At 37.8% G+C, this 20,581-nt stretch overlaps 1 protein-coding gene across 1 annotated transcript; it reads right to left on the reverse strand.

The window, feature by feature from the left end:
• Positions 1-835: 835 nt before the first annotated feature.
• On the reverse strand, positions 836-16,541 carry LOC123940596 (PEST proteolytic signal containing nuclear protein). Its single transcript, XM_046003523.1, has 5 exons — positions 16,424-16,541; positions 10,163-10,377; positions 7,047-7,121; positions 2,425-2,480; positions 836-1,241 (listed from the first exon to the last, which is right to left on the reverse strand). The coding sequence occupies exons 1-5, from the start codon at positions 16,485-16,487 to the stop codon at positions 1,115-1,117; spliced, it is 537 nt and encodes a 178-aa protein (XP_045859479.1). The 5' UTR covers positions 16,488-16,541; the 3' UTR covers positions 836-1,114.
• Between the last annotated feature and the right edge of the window lie 4,040 nt (positions 16,542-20,581).

Here is a 20,581-nt window from a genome sequence, read left to right on the forward strand (position 1 = left end):
GTTTAAAGATGCATTTTCTTTCTTTTTATCTTCGGTACCTAAAATGTGCTTTTGAGAGGCCACTGGTTAATATGTATAGACTTCAAATAAACCATTATTACTGTACTAAAGTAAGAATTCTTGCATTAAGTTCAAATCAAATTTGCTTTCACAAGTTAGTAACTTAAATTAAGCTTAAACGAAGTCATAGAAAGTGCATCTTTCTCATTTTCATCTTCATACAATGTTGTTTTTTGGTGTTTCTACCTTTTAAGAATAAAAACTGCCAAATATTTAAGTGTTATGTACATTTAAATTTTTGGTGGTGGTTTGTATTTTAAAAGAAACAGCTTCCTTACGATTTGCCTCAAGATCTGGTGGAAATGCTTACAGGAACTAGCTAATAACAAAAACCAAGAGAAGCACATTCAAAATACTGATTTACTTTGGTAGCAAATGGTCTTTGAAGACTGATGAAGGTAGACAAGACCCATTAAAGTGAAGTGGGCTATTTCCAATACTCAACAATTTACATAAAATTTAAAAAAAATTTTTTTGAAGAGCTAAGCATCTGTACCAACTGATAGCAATGCAATATCTAGTTTACAATGACTTGAAACAAAACAAATGCCCATTAGGGAAAAACAAAAGCCTTTATCTAACATACTTTTTTCAGTCATACGCCAGTAACATTTTCTTCCCAATACAATACTCCCTCTCTATAAGGCTGTTCCTGGGAGCCAGACACTTTGGGTTAATAAGGGAGTTGAGAGTAATTGCTTGCAGGTTAATAGACGATAACTTTTTGCGTTCCTCTTAATGTGCTAATAGTTGTGTCTAAAAAAATATGCAATTCTTAGAAAGGTACCATTTCTGACTTTTTATTATCTGTAACCTTTGGAAACTAATCACATGAAACTACAAAATTAGCAAATGTCTTGAAATCTGTATATAAAACATAAATTACCTCTAATTTCAAACTCTCATTTATTAGTGTACCACTCAATCTTAAAAAAAAAAAAAAAAAAAAAAAAAAAAAAGGCGGCTCCAAAGATAGTCTTATACCATTCTTTAAAAAAGGAAACTGTTCCTTTTAACTTTACACCCACCCCACACCCCAATTTCAACACATCATTTAATTGTCTTGGTCATGGACATTTCCAAGATGAGATTTTATATTTCGCTCCCAGAGCTTCTGGTTATCAGAAAAACCATGCTTTCCTTTATTGAAGGAGTTTGGTCCTGCTGATGTTGGTGTATCCCTGTGTTAAAAGATAGGAAATTTATTTAAAAGTTACATAAAGCCTTTCAGGTCATGTTTTTAATTCATTCAAAACTTATTTGTTTAGTACCTATTATGAACAGAGGCTGAGTATCACAAGCCCCTAGAGATTTAAAAATATATATATATCCTTTCTGTAAGACCCAGTCCTAAAATTTCAGATTCAGTAGGTCTGAGGAGACCAGCATGTTTAATTAACACTTAAGGTGATTCTGACATATAGCTAGCTAAGGGTGGCAACCACAACAGTTTTTAAAACTGCTGCTTGAAACCCTTTAATAGGGTCATGAAATCAACTGATGGCTTGCCATCAGCACCTATAAAAAATGAAATAGAAGAAAAACATGAAGACATATTAATAACACATAAAAAGGGTCATTGTCATTGTGGATTTATGTAATAGATTTGTTTCAATTTTACCTCTTTGATATGTTTTTAAATATATAAACAAACAAACTGGGTGTTTAAACTGGGTTACACGGTCAGATGTATTTCTTACTTTAGGTTCCAGTATGAAAGGAAAGTACGTAGATAGTCACTGGGACTGTTCCTATTTGAATCCTAGACCCAAAGTCTGATATGGATGCTTGTATATGGACTTGGTTCTCTATGAGTTTATAATTTGGCAGAAATGGGGACAAACTACGGGTTGCTTTATATCCGGACTTTCTTACTAGCTTCTAAGTTACCTATTTATGTACACAAAGACAAGAAAATGGGCATAATGTTAACTTGATATTAATGTTATTTCCATGACAAAAGAACCACGGGGGAAAATTAAAAATGAAAATACTTGTCTTATTTTGGTATTTGGCAAGTTAATTACAAAGGAAAAAAGGGCATGTACAATAAAGATTAAATGTAGAGAAAAATATGACAGGTGAATGACTGAAAGCCTTTAATAGTGAAAAAACTTAAATTTTAGATCAGAAACATTTCTCAAATATATCTGAAGAAAATACAGATTATATGTATTTGAAAAGAAATATTCTTAGAATTATTATTTTTTCATAAGGTACTCAATTTCCCCTTCCAGGAGAGAAAATAAGATCACTGATAGCTCACAAAACAAAACTGTTTTGTCCAAATATGCAAGAAAAGCCTAAACACTAAAGTTCATTTTAAAAGATCATTCTTTATAATTTTTATAAACAAATATATACCTTCCAATATTCTTCATCCTCATCTTTGCTTCTGGAGGCATTTCCTCTGGCTCACTCTGGAGGAAAAAAAAAAGATGATACATTACAGGTTTATTAAATTCACTTAATTACTAATAATACTAAATTTTGTATTGAAGTCTTCTAGCATTTTCAATACTATAAAATTTGGTAAAAGGAGGAAAGTATCTTAAATACATTTTAAAAAGAAACACACAGATCTTCAAGTGTGCTGACTTTTGCATAAATAGACCTCCTAGAACTCAAACCATTCATTTACTATGCAGTATACATTGTGCTAAGTGCTTTAATATGCACTCTTTTAAACCCCTAACAATCCTCAGGGCACTGGGTGGCTCAGCTCACTGAGCATCCATCTGACTCTTGGTTTCAGTTTGGGTGGAATCAAGCCCTGAGTTGGGCTCCACACTGGGAGATGGGGGTGTAGTTGGCTTGGGGATTCTCTTCCTCTGCCCCTCCCCTGCCAGTTCACTTGCACTCTCTCTCTCTCAAATAAATCTTTAAAAGAAAAACAAAAAAACCCCCTAATAATCCTACTAGGTAAGGATAATTACCATCATTAGGCATTTTAAAGTGAGGTAAACAAGGTTAATTCGTCCAAAGTTAAAAAGCTAATAAATAGCAAAACAGCTGGATGCCAAAGCAAAGATTCTTGGGGAACCAGGGTGGCTGAAGTCATGATCTCGGGGTCCTGAGATGGAGCCGCCACCTTCCACCCCCCCCACGTCCCCCATCTCCCATCGGGCTCCCAGCTCAGCAGCAGGAAGCCTGCTTCTTCCTCTCACACTCCCCCTACTTGTGTTCCCTCTATCCCTGTCTCTCTGTCAAATAAATTAAAAAAAAAAAAAAAAAAGGTGTTCCAAGCAAAGATTCTTAACAACTTTATGGTATTGCTCCTTCTAAAAATGTCCCTTTTACTAAAAAGGTATCTTTAAAGGTCATTCTTTCCATACTTCTAAAGATGTTAAAAAGATACATGATAAGTTAAATTCATTATAGGTCTATTTTTATGTATGAATTTTACTGGTGAGCTTCTTTTTATTTTTAACTCGGCACCATGACTGACATGGGGCTTTAACTCATGACCCTGAGATGAAGAATGACATGCATGGTCTACTAACTGAGCGAGCCAGGAACCCCTAAATATTCTTTTTAAAAAGAGTATCCTTAAGATCTAGACTAAAGGAGTTTCTCCTGGTCAAATCTGAGACAATTTGGGCATTACTGCCTATTGAATAAAGAATCCACAAACCTACACTTACATAAATAAGGGAAAGCTCTTCCTTACAGGAAGAGACAATGTGAAAGAGGTAAAACAATGAGAAAAATCACCATTTGGCAAACATTCATAATAACAGATTTTGGCAGGAATCATCAATGGATGCTAACACTCATGGGAGTGTTTAAAAAATTATGTATTTTCATGTATCCTTTCTTTTAATTAAAGATTCATTTCTAGGTAATCTCTACACCCAACTTGGAGCTCAAACTTAACAATGCCGAGATCAAGAGTCACACGTTCTACTAACTTAGCCAGGCGCCCCATAAATTTTAATTTTTTATTTTAATTTTTTTTTTTTTAATTTGAAGTAGGCTCCACACCCAACACAGAGCTTGAATTCACAATCCTGAGATCAAGAGTCATGGGTTCTATCGATTTAGTCAGCCAGGCAACACCCACCTATTCTTTTTTTTTTCTCAGAGAGAGAGACACAGTAAGAGAGGGAACACAAACGGGGGAGTGGAAGAGGGAGAAGCAGGTCTCTTGCTGAGCAGGGAGCCCTATGTAGGGTTGGATCCCAGGACCACGACCCTAGCCGAAGGCAGATGCCTAAGGACTGAACGACCCAGGCACCCCACGCCCATGTATTCTTTAAGCATATCCCCAAAGATAAATTTTAATAACAAAAGGTAAAACAGTAATTTGAAAAGTACAGAAACCTGTCAGACATGACTTTAACCAAATGATCAAGGTTAACACTGTCAGTGATGGGACATATTGACATGTGCTCCTTGATATGATACAGTAAGAACTTGGCATCACCTCTGTGGTATTCCTGACAAAGTAAGTAATATGAATCTAATCATGAGGAAACATCACACAAATTCAATCTAAGGGACATTTTACAAAATAACTGCCCTGAACTTTTCAAAAACGTTAATGCCATAAAACAGAAAGACCCAAGAATTGTCCAAATTAAAGGAGACTAAGGAGGCCACAACTAAAAATATATTTTTAAATTTCAAAATTAATTAAATGGATGCCCTCATTGTCCAACATACTTTAGGCTGATGTATATTCAAGGTTACTTAACTATGTTCTGCATAAAAAGGAAAAACCATGCACACATTCTTTTATCTAAGAGACAAGTTAAAGTTTATATCCTTCACCATCAATTTGTTAATTTCTCCATTTGCAGAATAGGAATAACTACATCACATGATTCACAGGAATATATGGAAGATAAAGTTATGGGGAAAGATGTCCAAATTGTTAGGTGTTCAAAGCCAGTACTATGATGCAGGAGCTTTTCCAGCCTCTCTTCTTTTGCATATGTTGTTCCCTTCTCCCATAATGTCCTTCCCTATACATTCTATACATACCAAAAAGCTACCTAGTCTCTTAAGAATATTAGAGATGACAGAAAACATTAAATACTATTAAATTGGTATTTTTCAAACTTTTTTTGAGGGGGGTGAAATACTCTTTTCCTCAATAAAATCTTATTTGGGTCCCTAAGTATCAATCTAAGAATAGCTACGAGTGAAAAAGAGGGCAGTAGACTAGAGTCATGCTTGCTAGGGATCACCTAACACCACAGAAGCTCCTGAGACATTTCCATAGAATCCCAGAACTCTTAGTAGTTTAAAAATACATGATGTAAACGGAGCCTTCATTTTACAGCTGAAAAACTAAGGCTCCCAAAGGTAAAGTGACTTATTCACAGGCTTTCTACTGGTTAGTAACTAGACAAGACAGGAAAAGAATCCATGTCTTCCCACTGCCAGTCTAGTGGTCATGGTCTTTCCATGCTGTTGCATCTAGTTACTCAGACTCTCTTCCTTCCCCGAATTTCCATACTACTTTATGTCTTCAGATACTTTTGATTTTTATTTTGTACTATTTTATGCTCTGCTAGTCTGAATTCCTAGAGAAACATGTCTGATTTATCTTTATAATCTCACTGTGCCTAGCATATGGAAATCACTCCAATATGTACAATGAGTAAGTCCAAAGAACACATTGATAACCATAGTAATTCTTTACCTCATTTGGGCTCCAATCACTCCATAGTCATCCTTGCCCAAACTTCTCCACAGAAATCTCCAGTCCAGTCAAATGCAGCTGCTATGTATTTACTGCTCTTAAAATTCTTAGCTTATAAAAGCAGTCCTAGGTTTGTCACAATGCTGCCTAATGTTTTGGTATCCAACTCCTATTTCTTCTCTATATATTCTTCCCAATCACTTCAGTCTACAGTATGCTCCTCAGAATGTATTAATTCTTTTTTTTTTTTTTAAATATTTTACTTATTTAACAGACAGAGATCACAAGTAGACACAGAGGCAGGCAGAGACAGAGAGAGGGAAGCAGGCTCCCCACTGAGGAGAGAGCCCGATGCGGGGCTCGATCCCAGGACCCCAGGATCATGACCCGAGCCTAAGGCAGAGGCCTTAACCCACTGAGCCACCCAGGCGCCCCAGAATGTATTAATTCTTAACCATACTGCTTTTGGGAGCAATTGCTCATGTACCCTGTTAATACTTAACTGTTATACAATGGGGTCACATTTTAAGTGAGGGTTAGTTTCTAAAGTCAGAAACCAAAGAGAAAAATCAGTCAAAATGATGCTTAACATTCCACATCATATGTTATTGATAAGCATAAGAGAGGGACACTGTGAGAGGCATAAGGAAACTAGGACTGCCTAAGGGAACAGCAGATAAGCAACTCATGCTCACTCTGGAACACCTGCTTATTGAATAGACTTCTAGCAGAATCACCTGCACTACCTGCTATTCTTCTTGGGGATACCAGAAGAAAGCATTACAGCTGCCTTTTCAAAGCTGAATGCACGCACGATGTCACCACTGCAGACTCCAACTATAGAATTATTAAAGACAGCGGCATTAAATTTCTGTTTTTGGACCCTACATATTTCCTAGCACATATGTGTACTACTATTCTTCATAATAAGCATTTATTTGATTCTTTTTTTTTTTTTTTTTAAAGAAGGCTCCATGCCCAGTGTGGGGCTCAAACTCATGGATGTAAGTAAGATCAAGACCTGAGCCAAGATCAAGAGTCAGACACTTAGCCAACTGAGCCACCCAGAAGCCCTTGCTGATTTGATTCTTAACTTGACTGCTCCCAAAGGCAGTATTTTAAATAATCCTACAAGAAAATAAAATCAATAGAAATATGCAGATTTTGTAGGCATCACACACACACACACACACACACACTCTCTCAACACACACAAAACTGTTCAGAATTACAAAGAAAATTCACTAGTACCATTAATACAACCTACAATCAGACACTAACATCTTCCTTGAAGAACTGGTTGAAGTAAAATAAACAAAACTAGTTGTTGACTTACATCTTCATCTTCATTAAAAGCTGCTGCTACTGAAAGGGTTTTTGGAGCAAGCGTTGGAACAGTTTCTTTAGGCTTCTGAAGAAGAAACACATTAAGAAGTATCACATAATGTTAAAAAAAGTATCATATAATGTTTATACAGGCATGCTTAATGATACAAATAACTTATTTTCAAAGACTTGATTTTATGTTTTCATAGAAACCTATAGTAAGGAACTCAGAAAAAACTTCAAAGAAATCCATTTTTTGTTTTTAAAAATCTGGTTATCAATGGGTAGCTTTATCTCTATTAATTGTATGTCCATTTACTTTCATCCTGTAAAACATTTTCTAGTCAGGATATAGAGTATCATTTAGCTAAGGGGTACCTGGAAAAGGTAAAAGAAAATGATTAGTAGTATTTTACCACAGTAACAAAAAATGAAGTGCAGTGTGCCTTGAGAACATAAAAGACACCAAGACTCAGCTCTCTACTGGTTAGCTTTCTACCTGTAGCCTATAAACATGGTTCTCTTCTATCTAACCTAAGTTTCTGAGTTCAGTTGTCCACACTATCTTCATCCTTTCATCATCCATTTTGTCTTCAAACAACTGCAATCTGGTTTCCTCTCACTGCCCCATGGCTTCTCGCCTAGAATTGGGTGACCTTGGTTCTACAGGATCACCAATAACCAGTGCACCACTTTTGACTAATCACCAGCTACTTTTTGAAACACTCCTACCTTGACTTCTGACAATGCTTTTTAGAAGCTATTCTAATTCTCTGATCTTTTGTTCCCTCTTTGTTTCCTCCTGATCCCCCCTTAAATGACAGAAACCCCAGATTCCATCCTTAGGGATTTTTCCTTTCCTTCTCTGTACTTCGCTAATCAACTCCATTCACTCCCATAGTTTTAACTACCAAATCCTATGTCCGCCCCAAATAGGATGCAACATACCTACTGGATAGCTCCACTTAGAGCCCCAATGGGTACTTTAGTTTCACAATGTTCTAAGTACCCAAGCCAGAAAACATTTTCCTCAACTTGCATTTGATTGTAAAGTCTTGTTGCTTAAATCTCTATCTGAAAGACCTACAACTCCCTCTGCATTCCCATCAACTACTGACACTTAAGGCCCCTTAGCATTACTTGCTCAACTACTGTTAGAAATAATATCTCCCCATCTGTGTTTCCTCCCTCTAATCCTCTATAACGCTACCAGAATGATTATTTCTAAAATGAAAATCTGTGTTGTTTCCATAGCTCTGCTAGAACCTAAATAAAACAAAACTATATTATGTAAGTCCTTTATGATTCCGTTCTGTGGTCTTATTTGGGGGGCTTTCTACCCCTACATTTGGATACCACTTTCCAACTACAATTTCCTGAATGGCTTCACATATAAACTGCTTTTGCACAAAATTCTTTTTATCTGAGATGCCCTCTGCCTCCTGTCTACAGTTAAACCTAACTCAAAACACCACCTCATCAGTGAAATCTTCTGTGATCTACTGAAACAAAATGAAGCACTCTTTCTTCTAGAACACAAACGCTTTTTTATAAATGTTTGCTTTTGAAGGAATAAAAATGTTAACTTGGAGATTATGCATAGAGACTCTAGAAATATCCTTTACTCTCTTAAATACATCAGGTGTTTGATGTACATACAACAGATTACACAAGTAAGTGCCTGTTGATCAACTGCCTTTTCATATTTTATAATCAAAAGCAATAGTTTCAGCTATTTTTTGTATCTTAAAACTCACTTCCCCAAGATGACCCTGTTTATAATAAAGTTTACCTGGTAAAAACAGGTTTTTGTTTTCCAAAGATTTAAAAGGTTTACTGAATAGGCTTTATCAAACAAAATCCTTCTATCTAAAATGATCAGCAATTACTAAATCATGTTAATGATTTAGAAAAAGTAGGGATTTGGATATCTAATTTAGGGGCTGCTGACCACGGAAAAATCTGTTATCAAAAGTAACATCCATATGAAGGTATATATGAGAATACATGTTTAATGACTATCAAAAAAATCCTGCAAATATTTATGCAGTTGGTCTATGCAACTTCATTAAAAAAAGACTGAACAGAAAGAATCACTCAAATGGGAAGAAAAGTCATGAAATAATGAAGTTAAAAGCAGTATATCTTTTGTCCAGAATCAATTTTTTAAAGAAAGGAAGAAAATAAAGGCAAAACAACATAGGGTGGGAGTAGGAGTTCTGAGAAATGGTAGCTCTTAGAAGTGTAACTCAAACACACTGACTCTGGCAGAAACCTGATCCACATTATATCTTTATGATCTTTGAATGAAACATCAAACACACAAATAAAGCTATATGCATCTGGCAAATGAACATTAATTTTCACAGAACAGATATGAATAAACAATTCAAAAGCCATAATCCTAAAAATCTTAGGATTATTCTCCTTATATAAGAATGTAACTATTTTCTAAAGCTAACAATAATAGACTAAGCATTTTTTTCTTAAAGATCTATGTGGTTGGAACATAAGAAACTGTCACTTTTGTAGGTCAGAAATAGTCAAACCTAGAAACTTCATGTTTCAATCTAGTATTTCAAAACTTTCCAGATACTCCATGGTTAGTAATTATTAATTCAAGATTTATATTTAAAACAAAGACTCAAAAGTTGATCTATCATAGGACAACATGGCTCAATGTCCATTTGTAGCTCCAAAGTAATAGGAAGTTCTTATTAAGTAATACCTCACTAGTACTGATTTCTATAGATATTATTTTTAATATTACCAGAATTGAAAGATAAGAAAAATAAACAAATTCTTTCTGAAAATATTTTTCAGAAGTTTTTGCTCAATTTGGAAAAATTCTAAGCTGTTACTTTATAAACCGTATATTCCTTATATAGTTACTCCTTCTCCTATTCCAAACCTTTTTTAAAAAAATTTTCTTGAGTTATAATATATCCACACCATTCTTGAATGCAGAGCTAGTAACTTCTTAAATACTTACATGTAACTTACATGTAAGTTCATGCACTAATGTACCTTTTAAGACTCAATTTACCATAATCCCCTCTAAGCAGATTCCTGAAACAAATTTTTAAGTCCCATTTTGAACATCATACAGGTAAAATAACAACTCACACTTGATCCAAGTTTGATGGATATGGCTGAAGCTTTCTTTGTCGTCTGACTACCTATGGCAAATCCAAACTTGGAGATCTTTGTAGGTTTTGTTGGGAGGTCTGCAGCTTCTTCTTCAGCTGATCGCTTCTCAGCGCTGCGACTGGAACTTTCCCCTCCATTACTGGAAGAAACAGTCTTAGTTTTCACAGGTTTTTCTGCTTCTTCTTCAGGTCCTGGTGAAGTCGAAACAACTTACCAAGATGAGCTATTTTTACTGAGCAGATTGATGGGAGCAGCAACCTCAAAAATCATCGTTATAAGGAAGATACCTCTGCAGTTGTCACCTACTGACCCAACAGTCTCTTCCACTGTTTGTTAGAGTATACAGCAGGAACTGAGATTGTGTGGCAGTAGAAGAGGCTCCCATGAATTAACTAGCATAAAATACAGAGCAATTTAAAATTATAAACACAGAGTTCACAAAATCTAAGACCCTTCAACTAAACACTATTACAAAAGTTATATAATTGTGGGATTTTGCTTTTTAGAAATTAAGGTCTGTAAGTTCTGCACAAACTAGGTTGTGAGCAACTGGTCACATCACAGAATAATACATTTGATTAATAAATCTGGCGTTCTTCAATTATGTACTACTAGTTATTACAAAATACCTAGTTATAAATGGCTTATTACAAGAACTACAATGTTAATAGAGCCTGGACTAAGTTTCTTGAGTGATGTGCTCCTCACGTACCTCTCACACAATTTTTAGAGTTGAAAAGGAAACTGAAGGAAGACATCAAGTCATTCCCTCTTATGTGATTTAATTCTACTCTGAAACCTTAATTATCACCTATTTTAGCAATCAGGTTTAGGTTTACACACTACTTTTTCTCAAGAAAGAAAGATGAGCTCATTAAAATTTCAAATAAAGCCATACATATGTAAATTTGGAATACAAGATGGTTTTGCTTGTATTTGTATTAATCAGTGACAAAATAAGTTAGCATCTTGAGTATCTTTGGTCTTTTACACTAGAAAGCTATTTAAGAACATATTGAATGGTAAGACAGAAATATGGTGGACTAAAAATTTTATTTTCTTTCTCCAATTTGCCCTATAGAATGTTTTCTGCTACACTAAACAGTTTATTTACGAAGAGACGATGCTCTAAGCAATAGCCCTGACAACAGTTAACAGAACAACTAGAATGGGGGGAAAAGTGCAAAATCAAACACAAATAGATGGACAAGTAACAGATTAAAAAATCCAGAAGTGATAGCTCTCAATCTATATAATTTTGGAATGATGAGGTCTCTAGATTAATAAGCACTTTGAACAGAACATCTGATTTTGTTTAGAGGAAAGATAACAGAACTCTTTATTCACTTTGGAAGGGGGTGAAAGCTGTAATAAAATGTAGGGGAGGAATTAAGCAGGATTAGAGGTTTTGGGATTTCCTTAGGAGACAAAGATAGCACTGGAATGGTTGCTGGAAGTGCCATTTACTTATTTAAATATACAATTACAAAAGCACTTGAAGGATGTAAGATCAATATTTAATAGTTGAAATACAGAAATCAATTTAGAATTTCTAGGGGCACCGGAAAGGCTCAGTAGGTTAAGTGTTTGCCTTAAGCTCAGGTCATAATCTCAGGGTCCTGGGATCTAGTCACATTGGGCTCCCCGCTCAGTGGGGAGTCTGCTTCTCCCTCTCCCTCTGACACCCCACCCATGGTCTCTCTCTCAAATAAACAAATAAAATCTTAAAAAAAGTTAATTTAGAATTTCTTAAAAAAAAAAAAAGACCGTATTATGCCAACATTAGTGTTTTCAAAACCTAAGTTTAGAACTAAAAGCATTATTTTAAGTTTTTTATCAAGTTTTAATCAAGTATGAGTTTACTGTAGAACCTAAACAATGGTAACTATTTCTTTGTGACTGGCTAAAATTGAAAATGCAGTCTCTATATATGGGAACACATAAAAATATATAGGAAATGCACTGCATTTACATAAAGAAACAATGTATACACTAAGGAACAAGTTTTGTGCAAACACAAACTCTGAAAAACATCAAAACAAATAGCATAAAGAACATTCAGTCTTGACTGCAGTATACTCGGTTCTCTGAACTGTGACCTAAGAGCTATGCATAATTAGTCAAGATTTCCAGTTCTTTAAAAAAAAAAAACAACCTATCTTAATTCTAGGTCTCCTTTTACCCAGAAAATAATTCTGGAACAAAGAATCTAGAAAAACTAAAGCATAAATAATAAACAAAGTGAAGAACATTAATCTCATTATAATATTAATACCATTAAGAGTGACAACTGGGGGCGCCTGGGTGGCTCAGTGGGTTAAGCCGCTGCCTTCGGCTCAGGTCATGATCTCAGGGTCCTGGGATCGAGTCCCGCATTGAGCTCTCTGCTCAGCAGCGAGCCTGCTTCCCTCTCTCTCTCTCTCTCTGCCTGCCTCTCTGTCCACTTGTGATCTCTCTCTGTCAAATGAATAAATAAAATCTTAAAAAAAAAAAAAAAAAAAAGAGTGACAACTGGCTGAGTTAGTATGTGATAATATATGGAACACAATTCTATATTCCCAATCACATGATGCTAAAGAGAAAATTTCTATAGACACTGCTGTAGAAAGGCAGAATGAACAGGGGAGTTGGGAAAACTACCACTAATTAAGTAATCAACTGGAAGCAATTCAATTTTATTCACACTGCTTTCTTGTCACCTTAAGAGGCAATCTATTAAGACCACCCACATCTCAGGTCCGTTCTGGAAATGGAACATACTATGCCTAACAGCTTATTTCTAAACATGACTAATTCCAGGGATGCCTGGGTGGCTCAGTCAGTTAAGAGTCTGCCTGCGGCTCAGATCATGATCCTAGGTCCTGGAATTGAATCTTGCAAGGGGCTCCTTGCTCAGTGGGGAGTCTGCTTCTCCCTCTGCCTGCCCCTTCTCCTGCTTGTGCGCTCTCTCTCTGATAAATGAATAAAATCGTAAATAATAATAATAATAAATAAATAAACATGACTGATTCCAGATCCAGCAAATTATTTTTGGATGTAGTAAATAACTGGCTATGTTCAACTCTAAAGAAGTTTGTTGGGGTTTTCCTTTTTTTTTTTTTTTAAGCCACTGTAAATACACAACAGCTTTGAAAATATCCACACTTCAGAGAAGAGATGAGGGAAAAAGGAGTGAAGGAAGAAGGTGGGTGTACTATTAGTACTCATTACTTAGCCTTAAATGGCTCAATGTGTCAGATGGATTGGAACTTTTATTTTATCTTTAGGTAATCCTCCTCTAACAATTATGTAATAAAATATACCAAATACTTAGGAAATAAAGCAAATGGAGTAAGCAATGAAAATGGAAAAGTGTGACAGCCAAATCTACATTATTATCAATGTGACTGCTATTACAGATTCTACAATTCTATACAGAGTTCATTAGAAAAGTTATTTCAACCTAATGTGAACTTTGAAATAAATCACTAAACATGAACCTTAATTTCTAGGTACATTAGAGTGTTTTTATTTTTTTTAAAGACTTTATTTATTTGACAGAAAGAGAGACAGCGAGAGACGGAACACAAGCAGGGGGGAGTGGGAGAAGGAGAAGCAGGCTTCCCGCCAAGCAGGGAGCCCGACGTGGGGCTCCATCCCAAAACCCTGGGATCATGACCTGGGCCGAAGGCAGAAGCTTAACTACTAAGCCACCCTGGCGCCCCTAAAGTGTTTTTCTTTAAATACAACATGTACTACACTTTAGCATTTGGGGCTTTTAATCAAGAATTGTTGTTTTCAATTTATTTAATGGGATCTTTGTATTTTTGACCATGGAAAATAAAATTTTTAAATGACCATGGATTAGCAATGTGAAAATTCTTGGCAACATGGCTTATATTTTAAAGAATGAGTAAATACGTGATCAGTTTTCTAAAAATAAGAGAATCACAATTTATAGCAAAACATGCATAAAATTATATAAATGTACTAGATTCTTCATCAAGGAATATTTTAATAAAAGGGATTTTTACCTAGTTTGCATTCACTCTGAGCTAACAAAGTGTGTAGTTAATGTGAAATCAAATGACACACGGTACTAGCATTTTTTTTCTTTTCCATTGAGTAGCAGGAGAGGAAAGGTGCCCTTGGAGGACAAAGTTACCTTACTTTAAAAAAAAAAAAAGTTCCTAATAAGAAAGTTTAAGTCCATAAGGATATATCCTTCATGATCCATTTGTATTCAGCTTAAATGAGAACATAGTCAAGACCCTCTTAGTGGCTGGCATAATGTCACTTTCATTAAAGTAGTTCTCAGATAGCTTAAAATAGCACAAGATGGTCATGATTTTGATATGGACAGTTTTCTAAGACCTCTGTTTCAATGAGCCACAAAAATGTAGCTGAAGAGAGAATAAAATCTGCCGAAAGCCTTATCTTTAGCATTATCCTCCTCTTTAAGATGAGAACAAGTTCAAGTACATAGCTTCTCTTACTGACATTTCATTCATAACTATTTACAAAAAGTTACACTCCCAATTTACTGGACTGTTCAACAGGAGCTAAAAATCAGCTCAGGAAGACCCTAAGACAAACCTGAGAGTGTTTCAAAATAGTGCCAACTTGCCACAAAATTAGCAATTCAGCAAATCCACAGTATTACATGTTTTTATCTGACATTCAAAATCAATTTATATGCAAAACAGCACTTTCTTGTTAAGGCAGGTACATTGAAGGCATATTACGACAAAGTTATGAAGGGACTACTTATTTTAAATCACCACCAAGGATACCATAATTTTTTATATCATCCAAGTTAACTTTATACTACTACCCCGCACACAAAAACATGCTACAATAGAAACATCAACATTCATACTAGAGTTAATTACCCCTAACTGAAAGGGTGATGGATAAATTACACTGTCCAGTTATGCTGACACTTAAGGTACATTTTGGTAACACATTAAACACATCTTCAGTACTCTCAAGACACTTAAAAAGCTATTCTACAAAGTTAAAAGATAGTCTGAAAGCCAGTTAAGATTGTTTCTTTAGGTTACAGATCTTTGGTTTTCCTCAAACTATTAGTTTTTTATCATTTTACTCAATAATACCCCAGATGATTTTTGAGGGGAAAAAAACAACCCTAATGAGATGGTACTATACGGTTTAAATTGCTGTTTAATTAAGTAACTGAACGTTACGTTTTTCTCAGTTTTGTTCCCAGGCAATTCACATTAAACGTCATGTTAGTAACGTCCTAATAACTGCCTTCATATGGTATTAATCTTCGATATTTTCTCAAACTAAATAATTTCAGGTATAAGATTTGAGGGAGTCAGAATAGAGAATAATACTTAAAACGTTCTAAAAAGATACTATGATCACCTCGCACGTGTTAAGTTACTTGCCCTGTTGCGACAAAGGGGGGTGGGGGCCTGGAGAGATGCTTCTTTCCCCTTATGCACAAGGCCCAAATTTATGGGGGTGGAGGATAGAAGGAAGAGAGCTGTAACCCGAGTTCGCATCGTTAACAAAATACAGGAAAAGTCACACTAGCCTATTAAGCCATCTAAATATCTGTCATGAGGTTAGCCAGCAATAGCCTAACTCAGAAAAAGCAGACACTTTAAAGGCAATCAAACCCTAACCCTAGAGCCCGCAGTTTAAACAAGCGGGCAGGCAAAGGCATTCTTTTCCTCCATCTCGACCCATCCCGTTACAGGGTCAGTATTCAGCTTGAAAATAAAAGGCCGAGGTCCACCTCCTCGGCGAAAAGGGAGAAGCCAAGTAACTCCTAGGTGTAACTTAGAAGCCAGCACCGTCGGAAACTCGGCCTGCGGCCAGTTCCTGCAGCCACTGCTCGGTGACTCCCACTGTGTGTGTGCGCGTGTGTGTTTTGTGTGCTGTGCGTCTCCGGTGTGGCGGTGGCGGCTCCTGCACTGCCGCTCCGGGTCCCACCCCGAGTTCCGTCCCCCTTTCTGGTACCCATATCCCTTCTCCTCGGAAGCAGGGCCTCCGGTGGGGCCAGCAGGTGACGGACAGTGGCCGGCTCTCCCCCGGCAAGGAGGCGATGTGGGCCCGGATCCCAGAGGGCCGCGCCGGGCGTGCCCGGGTCTCGTCTGGGCCCAGCACCTGGCCGGGTGAGCGCCAGATCCGCCCATTCTCGCCCCCTTCCTACACCCCCCACCCCGGGGACCTCAAAGAAAGGCCCAGAGTATCCCACGCAGCCCGCAACGCTGGGGTTGTGTTCACCTCCGGCGGCTCCAGCTCGCTGCGGTTTCTCAGGCTTCTCCTCTCCCGCCTTCCCGTCCGCCATTTTCCCCGCCGCGGCCTCCCCTGCAGCCACGCCAAGGACGTCACGGCCCCGCCCAGCAACCATTGAGTTTCGGAGCTAGCCAGCGAGGCAGCAGCGTAGAGCGGCCCTGAAAGTGGAAAGAGGCCATTTTGGAAACGGAAGTGAATGTGACATCATCTGCTAGTCGCCTTTAAACGAAGAGCGGGGAGGGTTGGACTGCGTGTTTATGAGGGACTGGTTAGGGCTAGAGCTTACTTAGGATTTTATCGTCCAGAGAAGTGGGGGAGATGTAGGGACACCACTCTGCAAACGTTGGTGGAATCTTGTAAGGTTTCTGTAGATCAGGGTGTGACTACAGCTAAAGCGAGCCGGCTTATTCATTCTGGTCTTTTTGGATCTCCTGTGTTTTCTTTTAAAAAAAGGAAAAAAAAAAAAAAAAAAAAAAAAGGAGGGCTGTGAGGGCTCCTGGCTGGCTTAGAAGAGAGTAGGGCTGATCTCGGGGTCCTGAGTGCCAGTCCCATGTTGGGTGTAGAGATTACTTACATAGATAAAACTTTAAAAAAAACAAAAACAAAAACCTTAAAACACGTTTATGGTGCGCCGTCTTATGTCACTTATCTTGCTTAATCCCTGCAACAGTCCAACGCAGAATTATCCTCTTTTTTAATTAGCTATGAGAATTGAGGCCAAAGAGAGTAATTTGTCTAAAGTCACATAGCCAAATGATAAGTCTACTTTTATGTAGGTTGTAATTGTTCTATCAAATTAAACTGGGTGGTTCAGTCGCTGAGGTCATGATCCTAGGGTCTTTTTTTTTTTTTTTTAAGATTTTATTTATTTATTTGACAGAGATGACAAGTAGGCAGAGAGGCAGGCAGAGACAGAGGAGGAAGCATGCTCCCTGAGAGCAGAGAGCCCAACGCGGGGCTCGATCCCAGTACCCTGGGATCATGACCTGAGCCGAAGGTAGAGGCTTTAACCCACTGAGCCACCCAGGCGCCCCCATGATCCTAGGGTCTTAAAGCAAATCGCACGCACATCCAGCTCCTTGCTCAGCGGGGAACCTTCTTCTACTTCCTCTGCTTGTGAGCTCCCTTGCTCTGACAAATAAGTGAAGTCTTTTTTTAAAAAGAGAGAAGTTACTTCTTTCAGGTAAGATTAGAGGCATTTCCACCTTAGAAAACTTTAGTGAATCCCTAGGGTTTACAGAATGCGGTCCCAGTGTTATATTGGGCCTTAACCTAACTTTCTAGACTCATCACCCCTTTCTCCCTATATTTATACTACTCTCTTGCTATATGAAGTCAATTCCTTGCCTAGGGGCCTGGAGTTTCGGGGTTTGCCCTATATTAAAAGGTGAGTGTTAACATAAATTAGTCTTTTTTTTTAAAGATTTTATTTATTTATTTGACAGAGAGAGATCACAAGTAGACAGAGAGGCAGGCAGAGACAGAGAGAGAGGGAAGCAGGCTCCCCGCTAAGCGGAGAGCCCGATGCAGGACTTGATCCCAGGACCCTGAGATCATGACCTGAGCCGAAGGCAGCGGCTTAACCCACTGAGCCACCCAGGCACAGAAATTAGGCTTAAGAAGGGACACCTGGGTGGCTCGGTCAGTTAAACATGTGCCTTAAGCTTAGGTCATGATCTCGGGTTCCTGGGATCCAGCCCCTCATCAGGGTCCTCGCTCAGCAGGGAGCCTGCTTCTCCCTCTGCCTGCTGCTCCCCCTGCCTAAGCTCTCTCTCTTGCTATCTCTGTAGAATAAAATCTTTTTTAAAAAAAAATTCCACACATTTTGAACATACTCTAAATTAGGTAACTAGTTAATATTTACTTAGCATTTATGTGCCAGATTCCCTATTGTTTTCTATGAGTCAAGAACTATTTCTAATCTCCTTTTCACAGAGGAGGAAAACTGAAATTTCAAGTGATTAAGCAATTTAGGCATCAGAGCCTACGGTGGAGCTGGAACCCAGGGAGTAGGACTAGGACTTGGGAGATCAGTAAGGTGCCCTAGAAGCCTTGGTTTCCTCACTCTATGTGCCAGTCCTGCCAGGCAATTCTAAACCCTGTTCTTAAGTACTATGCTATTTTATCTTCATTGTATAGCAAATGGCTCAAGTATTAGCACCTTGTATATAGCAAATGGCTCAAGTATTAGCAACCTTAGTTCAGTCAAAGGTTGAAATTCATTCATATCATACTTACAATTCTAAGTTTACACATAACTTTGTCAAGGCCCTTCCTAATCGCACCCACGAGTTTTGGTTAAGCATCTATTGTTTTTCCATTGCACTTCATACTTGCCTTATTATAGAGTGCATAATTTATATGTTGAAAGCTGGGACTTTAAAGTCAGAGAAATCTTTTGAATTCTGAGACTACACTTAAACGCTGAGTTTTGTTTTTGTTTTTTTTTTTTAAAGAACAAAGGGCTCTTGGGGATTCTTTTTTTTTTTTAAGATTTTATTTATTTGACAGCGAGAGAGAGAGATCACAAGTAGGCAGAGAGGCAGGCAGAGAGAGAGAGAGAGAGGGAAGCAGGCTCCCTGCCGAGCAGAGAGCCCGATGTGGGACTCGATCCCAGGACCCTGAGATCATGACCTGAGCCGAAGGCAGTGGCTTAACCCACTGAGCCACCCAGGCGCCCCTAAACGCTGAGTTTTGAGTAAATTTTCCTTATCTGTAAAAAAGGTACTATTAGGCAACTAAGTTATAAGTACTATAATAGTCTAGTATAATACATCATAATAAAAGTATAATAGTTATTTAAATAATTCATGTAAACTGCATATTGCTTGGTAAAGTAGGTACTTAGTAGTATTCGGTAAAAGATTAAATCCTGCTGTAAGAAATGTATTGGATTGCATCTTTCATGTTAATTTCCAGTTCAGAAACTAGGTAGAAGTAGTTGGCTATCCATCTCTATTTCCTATGTTTTCAAAAATCTTAACAGGTAGTCTATAATGAACATTTCCTAAACTTCTTTTCTTAGGAAAGAAGTACACATGTTCTCAAGTATAGCAGGACTTATTAGGTAACAAGCGGCAGAAACCCAAAAACTGGCTTAGGCAAAAAAAGGGGGATTTATTAGAGGAATTACCAGGGTATTGTATGAAGTTTAAACAACCAATGAATGCTAAAGCAAATCTATAGCTGGATCTCAAGGATAACCGGAAGCAGGGATTTAAACAGCTCCAAAATTTGGTCTTACTTTTATATATAAACTTCACTTCCTACTATATAGCCTGTCTTCCTTCATAAAAAGGAAGGCCACCATCAATTACAGAGCTTCCTGTCTGTGTAAGTCCACCATCACAGTGACACAGGTTTAGTTCTCAAATCCAAAAATCCTAGAAAAGGGTTGTGACTGGCCTATCTTAAAGTCAGATGCCCATCTCTAAGTGTGAGTGAGGTATCTCCTTAGGGAAAATCAGCTGTGGCCAGGACAAGGTCTGTAAAAACATGGCAGGTTCCACTCAAATCACACAGCTGGAGAAAAGGAAGTTTTTCCTATAAAAGGAAAGCTGAGGCACCACGGTGGCTCAGTCGGTTAAGTGTTTGACTTCAGCTCTGGTCATGATTTCAGGGTCCTGGGATGGAGTCCCTGATCCAGCTTCCTGCTCAGCAAGGGGTCAGCTTGTGTCTCTGCTTCCCTGCCACAACCCCCCACCCCCAGCTTATTCTCTGTCTCAAATAAAAATCTTGGGGGGAGGGGAGGAAAGGAAAGCTCTCTACTGCAACAGGGAAGTGCTATATATAAGTCATCAAGTAAACCCCCTTTTTCCTAAGAGGACATGGAATGAATTCCATCCCCCCAAACCCATTTCTCATAATATAGGCAAATTCCATGACACGTCAAGGGATGTCTTAACCTTTTGTTTAACCAAGATTCAGTTAAACTTCGGTGCCTATGACATGCCCAGAATTGTACCAAATGTCACTTTGAACCACCACCTGAAGTTTAAAATCTCTTCTGTAACAATTTTTGATAAAAAGGTAGTTGTTGACATTGCTAAAAGAACAATTAAGAATGAAAATGGAGTGCCTGGGTGGCTCGGTCAGTTAAGTGGCTGACTCAATTTCTGCTCAGGTCGTGATCTTGGGGTCCTGGGA

This window comes from Meles meles, chromosome 4 (assembly GCF_922984935.1).
Source record: "Meles meles chromosome 4, mMelMel3.1 paternal haplotype, whole genome shotgun sequence".
NCBI lineage: Eukaryota > Metazoa > Chordata > Mammalia > Carnivora > Mustelidae > Meles > Meles meles.